Source organism: Ambystoma mexicanum, chromosome 8, assembly GCF_040938575.1.
Source record: "Ambystoma mexicanum isolate Mex_15411 chromosome 8, UKY_AmexF1_1, whole genome shotgun sequence".
Lineage (NCBI taxonomy): Eukaryota > Metazoa > Chordata > Amphibia > Caudata > Ambystomatidae > Ambystoma > Ambystoma mexicanum.
Genome location: NC_090929.1, coordinates 1,132,906,372 through 1,132,919,247, shown reverse-complemented (window position 1 = coordinate 1,132,919,247; position 12,876 = coordinate 1,132,906,372). Strand labels below are relative to the sequence as shown.

Genomic DNA, 12,876 nt, shown 5'->3' with positions numbered 1-12,876 from the left:
CCAATGTCAGTCCCTCAGTGGGGGGTAAGCAGATTTGTGATATTCTCTCAATCGTTACTGAGTCCCTCCGTTTTTCAAGGACTTATATTCCTCTGCTCAACCAGACTCTGAAACACCCTTGGGTAAATGTGTCCATTTGGTGACCTGTAAAACACCAAGAACCTTGCAAGTTTCTCTCATGCTATTTGTGGCTCGGAGGTATCCCAGCCTAATGTTTACGCAAGAACAGATTACGCTAAAATTAACGGTGTCAGAAAACTCTACAAGTTTAATTCACAAAGCTTTGCTGTGAAGCAAATGGGGAGATGCCCACGTGCTTCTCAGACTTGACTCTCACAACTTTATACCTTACTCACAAAGGAAAACATAGCAAACAGCAGGACAATCTTTGACATGCTCATGTGGATCTCAAAGGTCATCTCTCTAGTTTGCTCCAGTTTTCAGCTTTGTGACTCCGGCAAATTGCTCTCACGCTGTTTATGGCTGGGAAGGATCATCAGGAACATCTCTGAGATGCTCACGTGTATCTCAAAAGTCATCTCCAGTTTGCTCCCCTTTGCAGCTTGGGAAAAGGTAGTGGCATGGACTTCTCCTAAGTTGATCCAGTGAACCTATTTAGAATCGGGTCCTGCAAATTAAATTAGAGCGAATATTTCACTTTTGTTGTGATCTCATTATTGTTTTGGAGATGCCAATCACACCCCAATGCTTCAAAATCTCATCTTTAAAGTAAAAGGCTGTGGCGTCTAAGGCATGAGTTTAGCGGGTGCTATTTATTCCCAATAAATGCCATTCTTTCAAAGATAGTGGAATGTCCTACACTTTTCAATCAAATGTTGCTGTGGTTTGACCTGAGTGTGTGTCAAAGTTGCTTGTTGTGACAGCAAGTCAACACTTCCTTTCTTCGGCAGGCTTGATCAAGTAGTATAGCCGTCATTAAAGAGCGAAGAGTGCACCCCTTGTGGTGTTAATACCGCTGTGCGTTTGATCCCGGGACTCACACATTTAAGGTTATCTAATTCTAGCATGCCTGGGAGCCCAGTTGTGGGTATCTTTCACACCACCTCTGGTCCACAGGAAGCAGCAAGAAACTGATGGGAAGGAATTCAGTGGCGCCGGAACTGGTGTCAGCAGCATCATGTACATGTCAGCAAGGGTTGCACTCTGGATGACCCTGCTCCCACTGCACCTATTGCATGTGATGTCTGATCTGTCAGATTGAAGAAACGGTTAATCAGTGTTGCATGTATTGCAGTTTGGTATCCACTTCCTGTGAATTCATAGGGTGACAAAATGTGGTGATGTCACGCCTAGTGATTTTATCAGGTGAAACTGTGTGTTATAGCACTTTCTGTGACATCTCATTTCCACATGGCAGCCCTGCAAGTTTGATGAAAGATGCCAGTGTTAATTAGCCCTCTTGCGGCATAGCACTTCTAGCCTGGGTCTGAGGAGTGATAGCTGTGTATTTCAGTGAAAAGCTATCCATATCCCTGCATTGCCTGGAAGTGAAGCAAAGAGGGGAGGTCACGGGGGAGCATAACTGCGCCAATTCCTTTCCAAATTCTTAGATGTTCAAAAATACCAGAAAGCCAAAGAATGTTTTCTACACATCTCTTTTTTAATCAGTTACTACAATATAAATATACTTTTACAAACATCTTTTAATGATAAACATTTTAACAGAACTAGCATGTAAAATACATAAATAGTCATATTTCAGTTATTAACAATTGTCACAAAAGAAAAATTGAGACGAGATGAAAAAGAATTAAAGGGGAAACCCTCATAGGAAAATGTCACCAAAGTTTGTTGAGAAAAATGAAGCCTGTGTTTTTCAAATAAAGAAACTGAAAGAGAGAAAACAGAAAGACTTCCTGAGAAAGTTAAAATAGCTGCTTGATGTGCTGGCAGGGAGCAAACTGGCCAATTACCATCAGTGTGGGTATCCTGAGCTGTGTTTCATGGGTGGTTCTTGTGGGGTTTACCTATGAACAATTGAATCAAAAAAGAGCTCACTTTCTGTTAGTTAATGCTCTTGCAGGAGGGTTGAGGCCTAATGCAAATGTGGCCAAAATGAAAAATGCATTGATTATTGATGCAAAATGTATAAAGTTGCTCAAAGTCGGCCGCTCTGCTGAACGGTTCCGGTCCTGGTCTTTTTTTTCAGCTTAAGTAATTGTAGAACTGCAGAGCTCCAGAGTGGAAAAGGAATTTAAGACAACGTAAATAAATATGTATTTACATAAAAGTCATGGCTGCATGGGCAGCTTAGTGTGGGGAAGCGAGGGGGCAACCTGGAGACCGGATGGAGTGTGAGGCTCAAGACTCGGGTTTCTCGTTTTCTCTTAGTGTGATCGTTTGTAATATGTTGTTCGTCTATTCTTTTCCTATCTTCCTTTTTCTCAGACTGACAATATTCCATGTACAAATATTGCAGTACTATGCTGTTACTTTAACCTGCGTATGAAATTCATAAAAATACTATGTTATAAAAATAATGGACTCAATCATTGTAGGTTCCCAGAGGAGTAGAATTGGCAGGATGTTGATACAGTCCAAGGAGGAAAAAAGAGCCAGGGATGGGTATGTTTTAATCAATTTATACCTGACAAAAAATCACGCAGGTAAAATCACGCAGGTAGATGCGGGTGCATTTGTTCTGTTGCTTTGGAGGCCAGATGAATGTACAGCATTTTAATCGGCAAACTCACTTAAAGTTCACATCTAGTTCTACAGAGAAACTAGCTCAATTGTTTACTTTGCCTGAACACCCACAGGTTAAAAGGAGGTGTCTATCCCTCACATTACATGATACTCATTTTATGAGCCGAGAAAGGTTACATCCGTTCAGGACTCAAATGTCTGCCCTTTAGATTAGCAGAAGATTTTTTAAGCAATAACATCATGAGGTGGCGCGGTATTGCAGAAACAGTGCATTTGTGCAAAAGCACGCAGCACTAGGGCGAACATTACCCAAGTGCAAATAATCTTTCAATGCAATTTTGCACCACGGCAAACGGCTGACAATAGAACTCGTTTTGTCCCGATTTAAAAATGCATTAAAAAACTATATGTTTTTGTACCAGTGGAATTGTTTCCCCCAGTGCTACTTTCATTAGGACCAGTGCAAAGTTCTCAGAATACTGCCCGTGATCTTTCAAAGATGGTGGCAATTCGTATTTTGATTGCCAGCTTTCAAGACTAGATAATTCCCGTGTGCCTAAGGGCGAGAAGCATCAAATAGAGTAACTCTAATAAAAATATAATATCTACAAGATTGCAATTTTTTTCATGCGGTTTCTATAACATAATATGCCCCCTGCGCCCTACATCAGTCGCTCTAGCCACCTGAGCTTTCTTACAGGCGACTCAAACATGCACGTCTGGATTGTTTCTAGAGTCACCATTTTATGTACAAAAATAGACATCTTTGTTAGTGTTTTTTTTAGTATTGAAAAATAATTCATTTATAGTGTGTATTATTACAAAATATATACAATACTGAAAGAGCTGAGAGGAACCAGCAAGGAGGAGTCAGTTACTGTCAAGGATAACATAGGAAAGGGTGCAATGAGCCCCAAAACCTCCTTCACAACGTTATATTAATGTCAGGGAGCTTTCTCTCGCGAGAGTACCTATTTGAACGCTCTTTCAACCCGGTGGCAGTGGTAAAAAGTTATGGATGTTCACCACTTCATCGTTGGCGTTCAGTGATGGATGCAGAAATGTGTATGGGTTGGGCCCAGATCCGCTCAGTAGACACACACTCTCGTGAAATGTGTGCTCACGAATGAAGACGGGTAACTCCCTGGCACCCAGCCAGCAGCAGGTGAAGGTGCAATGTTTTGGCAATGGGCCGTATAGGTGCACCGCTGATGCCAGTGCTCTCCTTGAAGTGTGTCTGTGGCGATGGGCGGGCCATGCTCTAAAATTGCGCTGAATTTAAGCAGCAACCCCTTAGTCTGGGGAAGTTACAGCAGGTATCTGCTTGGGCGCCAAGCTACAGGGCAGAGCGGGCCATTAAAGATCCCTGGCGTGGGGGTTATAGCTGTAAGTACTCATTACATGCACCAAGGAAGCATTGGAGCAGGACGCATTCGGGAAGCTGAGGGGAACGTTGCGTGGCGTGCGAGGGCAAGTAAAATAGATGAAGGACAAATGGGGGAAAAGAGCAAGAAAGAAGACGGCACATCAGACAAAAGTCCGATGTTGCAAGAGAGATGATCTGTAGAGATTGAAGGGTGGGGGGTCTGGGTGTCAGGGGGCGTGATCCAGGAGGAGAGGTCACCCAACCCAGTCAGCAGAAGTTGCTGGCCTTACCTTCAGATGAAGCCCACCTGCAAGCCAATGGATAGTCTCAATGAGGAGAGCACTCATTGTTATCAGTGAGGGTGCAGGCTGCTTTGTTATTACTGACCATGCTGTACACCTTTTTTGTGTTTGTTAACTTGCACCATCCATTTCCTTGCTACAACTGTTCTTTGTGAAGGCGTAGCTTGCACTGCCAGGGGCTGTGTGTTCGGTGAAGCTTGCTTCGTCAATGCCCATGAAATATCTGTGTTGTGAATGGGTATAGTGTGCGCTTTCACAGACAATGCTGAATATGTTTTGTGGGTGGATGAAGCTTGTCGCTTAACTGAACCTATGTTGAACCTCTCAGTGGAGCTTGCACTGAAATTGTCAGTCCCTGGGTGTCTGTAACAACCTGTACTGGGTTTGTGGGTTGAAATTACTTTGTCAATGTCCATGCTCCATCTGCTCTACGCAAGAGTGAACCTTTCACTATAGCAGCTCAACAGTGCTTTAAGTGGGGTGAGAAATCGGGTGCTACCTTGACGAATCAGAAAATGTTTTTTGGGGGCTAAGGGGGGGGTAACCTGGGACGTGTCAGGCGCAGCCATAGCAGCTTAAGTACTTTCAACGAGGGGTGGCATTTACAAGTAAAGGTACAAACTAACAAATACGGTAATGATTTCGTTCTATAACAAAATATAGGTAGCTTGGACAAACATCTTTAAAGAAATGTGTGTTAAATATAATATCATTAATCAGTAGTCAAAAAATCGACTAAAATAAACATATAAATACAGAATATGAAATAAAATCTAAATATGTTAATGAATCCATGTTCCAATCTTTGTCAGTACTCTGTCTATTATGTGTGCGGGTGAAGTTTTCTCTGTCCCTATCAGTGCAGCAGCTGATCTGCGCATGGGCGGGGCTTGCTTTGTTCCAGTCCACACTGGAGTTGATCTTTGTGTGGGTGAAGAGTGTAATGTCAACATTTACACCAGATTTGACATACAGTCTGGGGGATGCAATATTTGAAACTATTTTCAGCCCAGAATCTTGCACATACATATTTTTATGAGCACGGAAAAGCGTTAAGGGTCTTGCAGGATTGGACTGGCCTGTTGGACAATAAGTCAATACCCGTAGGGCTGGCCCAGTATTGTAGTGCGGGCCTGTTATTTTGGACAAAGTTGGCCAGTTGTATACGCTACTGCACTTACCGGCCAAATGTCTCAAAAATGCACTATTTGCAAAATACATTTCTACCAAACATTCCCCTTGGGTAGTTCTCAAATCATTCTTCACAAAAAGCTGCCATTGTGATTGTGGGACATATTTATTTATTTTTATTTCAATCCTTATTGCGCAAACCTAGCTCAAGAGCAGCGTGGCGCTTTACAGCAGGTTTGTGCCATTATTTGTCCCCCTGCCTACTTTATGTCCCCGTTTGGCCCTGGGTTCTTGAGACCAAACTGAATTAAGAATGTAACATACTTTCAAAGTATTATGCGCCAGTCAGGACCTTGCCTTGCAAGGCCTACGCATCACTACGCATGTCCATCTGCTGTGAACATCCCTGGTGTATGAGACTCAAAAATATACCTCTGCACAAAGGAAGCAATCAGGTGGGTTGAGAGTTCAAAAATGTAGCTACTCATGGGTGAATACACACTGTGGTAGAGCGCTATCATGGACCGCAGTGTGGATCTATCTGGAGCAGGTGTGGATGCCTCATTGCGACTGTTGGGGCAGTGGAAATAAAGGTACAATGTGTTGTGGCTCTAGGGTGAATGGGAGTGGCTGTTATGCCACGGGTGTCCTGCTGTGGCTGGAGTCGTCACTCTGCTGTGGATCAGTCATGAGTGGGTGGGAGTGGGTGACGTACTCTGGCTGTAGCGTGTGTGTACATGTGCATACATCGTGATGTGGCTATGGGCTGAGTGTAGGTGAGTGTTGCACAGTGAGTGTTCTGATGTTGTGGAGCTGGATATTGCAATGCAGCTCGCAGGTTGAGTTGATGGGTCATTGCTCTTTGGCCATTGTGAAAGCAGTCGTTAAGCTGATACTGGGACTCTATAACGAGTGGATATTTTGTTGTTGTTTTAAAGAAAGTGTCTGATGTACTAGGACTCCAGTATGAGTAATACACTGTGATGTTCCTCTAGAGATTGGGAGTGTGTAGTGTATTGTTACTTGAAGTGGGAGTCACCTTGTGCTATGGCTCTAGTGTGATGTGTGCTGTTTCATTCATATCATGCACCCCACAAACTAAATTGCGTGGCGATGCTGGCAATCACAGAGCAAGAGTGGTTGTGCTCCAATAAAACGGTGGTGAAAAAAGCTGGATCCATCAGGTGAATAGGAGAATCATTGCCCTGAGATGCCAGTAAAACACAAAATGCCCACAATGTGTTAGAGAGAGCGAAACACCAGGAACAGAAGACACAGAGGGAATAGGAGTCAGGGAGAGGGGTGGGCCGCTGATGTGAGTGGGACCTGTGTGGTGGGTCTATTGGTAGTGACAGTGGGTGTCTTACAATAGCTCTGCTGAGTGTGGGTGTCCACATTGTGCTATGACGCAAGTGCGGGCTTGGGTGGATATTGCACGACACATGTGGCGTGGAAATTGTGGAGTAGCAATGGGGAATGCAGGTGCCCAGTGCAAGTGGACATTGGACAGAGACCCCGGAGGTGCGTCACTCATGCCTTCGGCCGTGCTGCCGACTGTGTCCATCGGCATGGGTTTGGCTGAGTTTATCGACATGCACAAGTCGCCACGGACATATTCGGATACACCTTCAGAACCACATTCCTGCTCTCGTCCAAGAAGAGGACGCTCAGAGAGTTCATTTTATCTGGAACGCAGCAGGGCTCCGGGATACCGGGGATGATCCCCACTGTCTTCACAATGCTCTGGATCGTGGCATGGTTCGATGGTCGAACAATCTGCAGACAAAGAAAAGATTTGGGTTTAGTTATGACGTCAAAATCCTGTGCCTGTGCAAATTCACCATAAGCCTCCATTCACATACAGTACAAAATGGATTATCCTCAACACGAGAGGAATGCACCAGGATTGATCCCACCCGCAAATTAACATTGAATCAATTTATCCGAATCTACATCTCAGAAGGCCCAATCTGTTCCTTGGACTCTACGACAGAACAAGGCTGGCAGAGTATACGACGCCTTGACACCGGGTCTCCTCACCTGTCCTTTAGGAGCAAAAGGAGGGCAATTGTCGTTAGAGCGTGCATGGATGCATGTGTAAACAAATTGTAATAAATAACTGTACTGGCTGCCCTGAACAAATCAAAAGTCAGCAGGAATAGCACATGGGAGATTGGGGCAATAGCAAGAGCTATGAATGTAATCTCAGGCCAATGGGGGATATGTCATGGACAATTTCAAAGCTAGCTCTGTGTTGTAGCTCAGTGTGAAAAGACGGGGCTCTAGAAGCACATCAGTAGGGGAGACATGGGAACCAGTGGTCCAAGCTCGGTTCTCAGTCAATGGCAACCTGCTACTTAACTGAGAACAAAACATAAAACGCAGAGGGAAAGACATTTCCAAGCTAAATGGACCCCTACAAGGAAAGAAGCCCTGTCGAACGGGTGCCACTCAGTTAACCTATAATTCGGGACCTGACTAAGCAAGGAGACACTTGTTCCTTCCTTGCTAGACCGCACAACTGAACCCTTGCTGTCCATACTGCAGCCCTTCTGATCTCTGGGACGCATGCATATGACCAAATTATTCCTGCTGAAGGACCTCATTGGTTGTGACATCTGTACACAATTTATATCACTGTCTATTGATGCGGCCCTCCGCTGTGGCATTGTGGACTACCTGAAGGAGGAACTAAAACTGCATAATTTCAAGTGCACAACCCACTGTTCCAACGCGATTCTACTGGAGATCCAAAATGCCAGCAAGTTCGGTTGACCGAGGTAGGCGGTGAGTAATAGGGGACATGGACAGAGCCTTAGAGGACAGCGACTGTGAAGGAGGTTGAATCAGAGGTGCCACGTTCTATGAGATGGAGAAGAACCAATGAGAGTTTTAGAAGGCAATTCAGTCAAGAGCAGTGTCCTGGATTCCGAGGTCGACCAGGGTCTTAAGAAGTGAGGAGTGGTCCAGTATATAAAAAGCAGATGATGGGTCCAGCACGATCGTGAAACACAATTGACTTGATGTATAAGCACTTTAAAAATGCACAATAAAAAATAAATAAAAACAATTGTGCTAAAGGATCCTGAACGGTACTAGTGTCTAGGCAGGAGGACATAAAAATAGGTCATTCAATGAAGCTAGAAAAGTAGAGGAGGAGTGATGCAGACCGATATTTGGCAGTACTACTGGGGTCAGCTAAGGGCGTGTGTGCATCTGTACCCAAGCATGTCTTGGGATGTAGTGCTTTCCTTCGTGCTGGCTACAGCACTCCACCAGCACACTCTGTGCTGTTCTAACAGCCGGTCTGATAGCACAGCGAGTTGAGTGCTCGCTTTGACATCTGCGCAGAGCCTGCTGAAGCAGGTTCGAATCCTCCTTCCGAGCTCGATAAACGAGCACCACACATGGTGGGTAATAATAAGCAGCGCTCAGATGCCAGAGGGTTCGTAGTGCTATATAAATACTAAATTATTATTAAATACCCTCCATGAGCTAAAAGTGGTATATACTCTACGAACGACATGTCTTATGATGAGCTCATGGGTAATTGTACCTGTCGCCCCTTTAGTGGTTTGGCACACATTTTTATTTGCTGCACAATCAGTGGTTTTATCAGAGGCACAGTTTTCTGTTGGCTACAAACATGATTTACTACTGCATAGAAATAATGCTCCTCTACATCTGGCATTCGCTCTTTGCCTATTGGAATAACTCATGAGTTTCCTTGTAGCCTGTAGCCACAATATTTTGAAGGTTAGCCCGTACAATGTACTGTTTGGCCCACATTGCGTGAGGCCAAGCCCGCCAGGTGGAGGCTGGGGGGGTTCAAGCTCCTTGATTTGTTACCTTGATCTGTGCGAAGCAGGAGTAGGGTAGCAATGAGCCACCTGTTTCAGCTGCCATTATTGGACACACAATAGAAATTAAAGTTTCGGGCTGTTGTGCGCTCAACACATGTGAATAAATAGATAAATACATAAATAACAGTGATACGATACAAGTCATCACTAGAAAACAAAATACAAATGATTTCAAAATAGCCCCTGTAGCAAATGTTTCTTTGAAGTTATGTTTTTCTTTTTCATTTTACAGACTTCATCTACAGTATGTTGAGGTACTTAATTGTAGGCATATAATGTCTGTGACATACTATGTTCAATACATTCTAAACAAATGATGTATGCTTTGAGCTCGGTAAATAAAGGCACTTTTTAGGGTCATTGACCTCTGACTCTCAATAGGCTTGTTATGCATGCTGTCTCATGCCTTAATACGCGTTGCTTCCCTTGCCACATGCAAATTCCTTTTGTTTTTATATTTTACCAACCTCAGTGGTCGAAGTGGGTTGGAGCGGTCGGGAGCGGTGCTCCTATACTTCTTTTGAATAGGTTTTACTGTTCCTATACTTTTATTTTAAAAAGAAACCGTTCCGGAATGGTTTCATTTTAAAATAAAGGTGTAGGAGCACATTGAAACTTGCACTTTCAGTGCACTGCACTGGACGTTCGCTTAAACATCAGGCACATGTGTTTTGGGGTTTGTATTGTGCATGGGAGGGGGTGCATGAATGGGGTTTGTGGGGAGTGGTGCAGGCCAGTAAGGAACATAGTTCCACTACTACTTTTCGTACACTTCGACCACTGACCAACCTTTATAATTATTTGCTATCTCATATCTCTTGCATTCCACTCATTATGCATCACATTCTGCCTATATTTCTACCCCTTTTAGAATGTTGCTATTTTATCTTTCCTTTTATCTATTTCAACACCTTTTCCATCACCTACTATTTAACTGACCTGAAATAATTTCTGCAATGTATCTTTCTCTCACTGTCTTCCTTTGAGTTCCTCTTTGGTAGCTTTATCTTTTTGTTTTCAGTGTTACCATTTTAATGTCCATTCTCCTTTGTTTCATTTTAATGACATTACCTTTGTAGATGAGCAGTTATATGCCTCTGCAGGAAGCCCAGCCCCCCTACCACCTGTATGTTGGGAGCCTGAGATTTTGCCATGTTTGACACCAGCAGTTGTGATAATACTGCTGCATATATTCGAGAAAAGGTACCCTCTGAGAAAACCCTATCAAATGTATCCCTGAAGAGATGACAATCTGAGGGAGGAGCTCCCTGAGGAATATAAAAATGAGAGAAAGAGGAGTTGGTGATGTCACGGAAGACGAGCGTGATGCACTGAGAATACTGGCTGAAGAAAAGAACATATGGACCTTATAGAAACTGATGACAAAGTTAGGAATTGAGTAAACTTTCATATGCGAAAGGAAGATTGCACGTGTTAAGAGCACTGCTGAAAATGCAAGCCGTTCAATAACTGTACAAATGCTGTAACGCAAGTAGATCAAGTAATCTTAGAGGCTGGCTATGAGTAGTGAATAGAATGCAGGTGAAGCCGCCACTGTATAGAAGCTGGACATCAGTTTCATGAATTTAGTAAGCCCGGGCCCATGGAGAGGAAAGGCCGATGGCTGTGTCGCAGCAAGAATTAGCTGAGATTGTGGAAGAGTCTGGAAGGGCTGTCTGGCCTGGTACCAAAGCTGAAGCAGCCAAGGCTGGTTATCTATTCTTGAAGCCGGTGGACATGAGAAGCTGGATCATTCCTTGTTAAGGTGCAAAGAAAGAACACCATGTGTGTCAAGTTGTATTAATTTAAGACAATTAAATGCTGCAAAGTGGACCAGATCCTGGTCTCCTGTCACGCGAGCCATTGATGAAAATAGAGTTGGGCGAGGAATTCTAGAACAACAATAGTGTGTGCTCGCACTCCCTTATATTCCCAGAGACAAGGATACTCTGTAAGGCCAAGTTCAAAGACAATCAACATGGCAGAAGGCATGGGTGATGAGAGATGTTGGGCTAATTGGGTGGGGAGGTACAGTCACGTCCACCTCCTGGCACCTGGGTTTAAGCTTACGTGTTGCTAAATTAGCTGAATGTTCCAGGCTGGCACGAGCATTCCAACCAATTGTAGAGGGCCATATAACGAAAGGGCTTATAGTTTGAGAGCCAATGATATAATGTGTACTTAATAGTGTTGAAGATGACTTGCTTTAGAGGTGGGCATAAGCACTGGCATAACAGGGGCCCCCACAAACCCTGCGGTGCGGGAGCCCCGCGACCACATGTCCTGGAAGGGGGCCCCACTTAGAGTAAGAAAAAAAGAAATTTTTTTTCAACAGTTTTTTTTTACATTTTCCATTTTCTTTTTGAATTCACTCTGCATTTATAAAGAAATGATTTCTGTAACAGAAATAATTTCTTTATGAAGGCAGAGTGAATACAAAAAGAAACATTCTTTTTGAAGTCCGGGGGCTACCCCCAACCGATGACATGAAGACCCTAGGCTGGAAGCCTCCATGTTATAGGGTGGGGGAAGCCCCATGACTTCAAAAATAAATAGTTTATTTTTGAAGTCACTCTGCCGTCATAAAGAAATTATTTCCGTTATGGTTCAGTTCTTAACGGAAATAATTTCTTTATGAAGTCAGAGTGACTACAAAAAAAAACAATTTATTTTTGAAGTATTATGGCTCCCCTCAACCCCACGACGTGTATGTGTGTGAGTGAATGGTGAAAGAGTGCACACAAATGTATGGGTGGCTGAGTATGCGTTTGTGCGTGTACAGTGAAAGGATGCACACTTAAATGTATGGGTGGCTGCCTGGGTGTGCCTGTATGGTGAAAGTGTCCACACTTAAATGTATAGGTAACTGTCTGTGTGAGGGTATGGTGAAAGGGTGCACACTTAAATGTATAGGTGGCTGCCTGTGTGAGTGTATGGTGAAAGGGTACACACAAATGTATGGGTGGCTGGGTGTGCGTGTACGGTGAAAGGATGCACACTTAAATGTATGGGTGGCTGCCTGGGTGTGCCTGTATGGTGAAAGGGTGCAAACTTAAATGTATGGGTAGGTGCCTGGGTGTGTGTGCCTGTATGTTGAAAGGTTGCACACTTAAATGTACGGGTGGCTGCCTGGGTGTGCCTGTATGGTGAAAGGGTGCACACTTAAATGTATGGGTGGCTGCATAAGTGTGCCTGTATGGTGAAAGAGTGCACTCTTTAATATATAGATGGCTGGGTGTGCGTTTGTATATATGGTAAATGGTGTGTGTGCTTGTGTTCAGGGGCGCAACAAAACCTACATTTCAGGGGGGCTAACCCTTCAAATGTTGGGAGAGGCACCAACTTCACATGTGGTTTGGAGGGGAAAACTTATTTGTGGGGGGGCATCTAACTTCTTTACGCATTTTAATTAGACTATGCTAGTGCAGCTTCAATGTTACAAGCAGTTCACCCTCTCCTTTAAGTCTGAAAGCACCCACCTATTGACTGCTGTGAGAATGACTAATCTCCTGTTCCCTCTCTAGCCTTCCAATCACTCCCCTGGCAT

The 12,876-nt window shown here is 43.9% G+C and overlaps 1 protein-coding gene across 1 annotated transcript in view; it reads right to left on the bottom strand.

The window, feature by feature from the left end:
• Window positions 1-1,600: 1,600 nt before the first annotated feature.
• The window catches only part of GDF10 (growth differentiation factor 10), a 78,456-nt gene continuing 67,180 nt past the window's right edge, over window positions 1,601-12,876 (bottom strand). Inside the window, exon 3 of the mRNA XM_069611185.1 lies at window positions 1,601-7,242. Coding sequence (XP_069467286.1) covers window positions 7,051-7,242 — 192 coding nt within the window. The 3' untranslated portion in view covers window positions 1,601-7,050. The remainder of the gene's footprint in view (window positions 7,243-12,876) is intronic.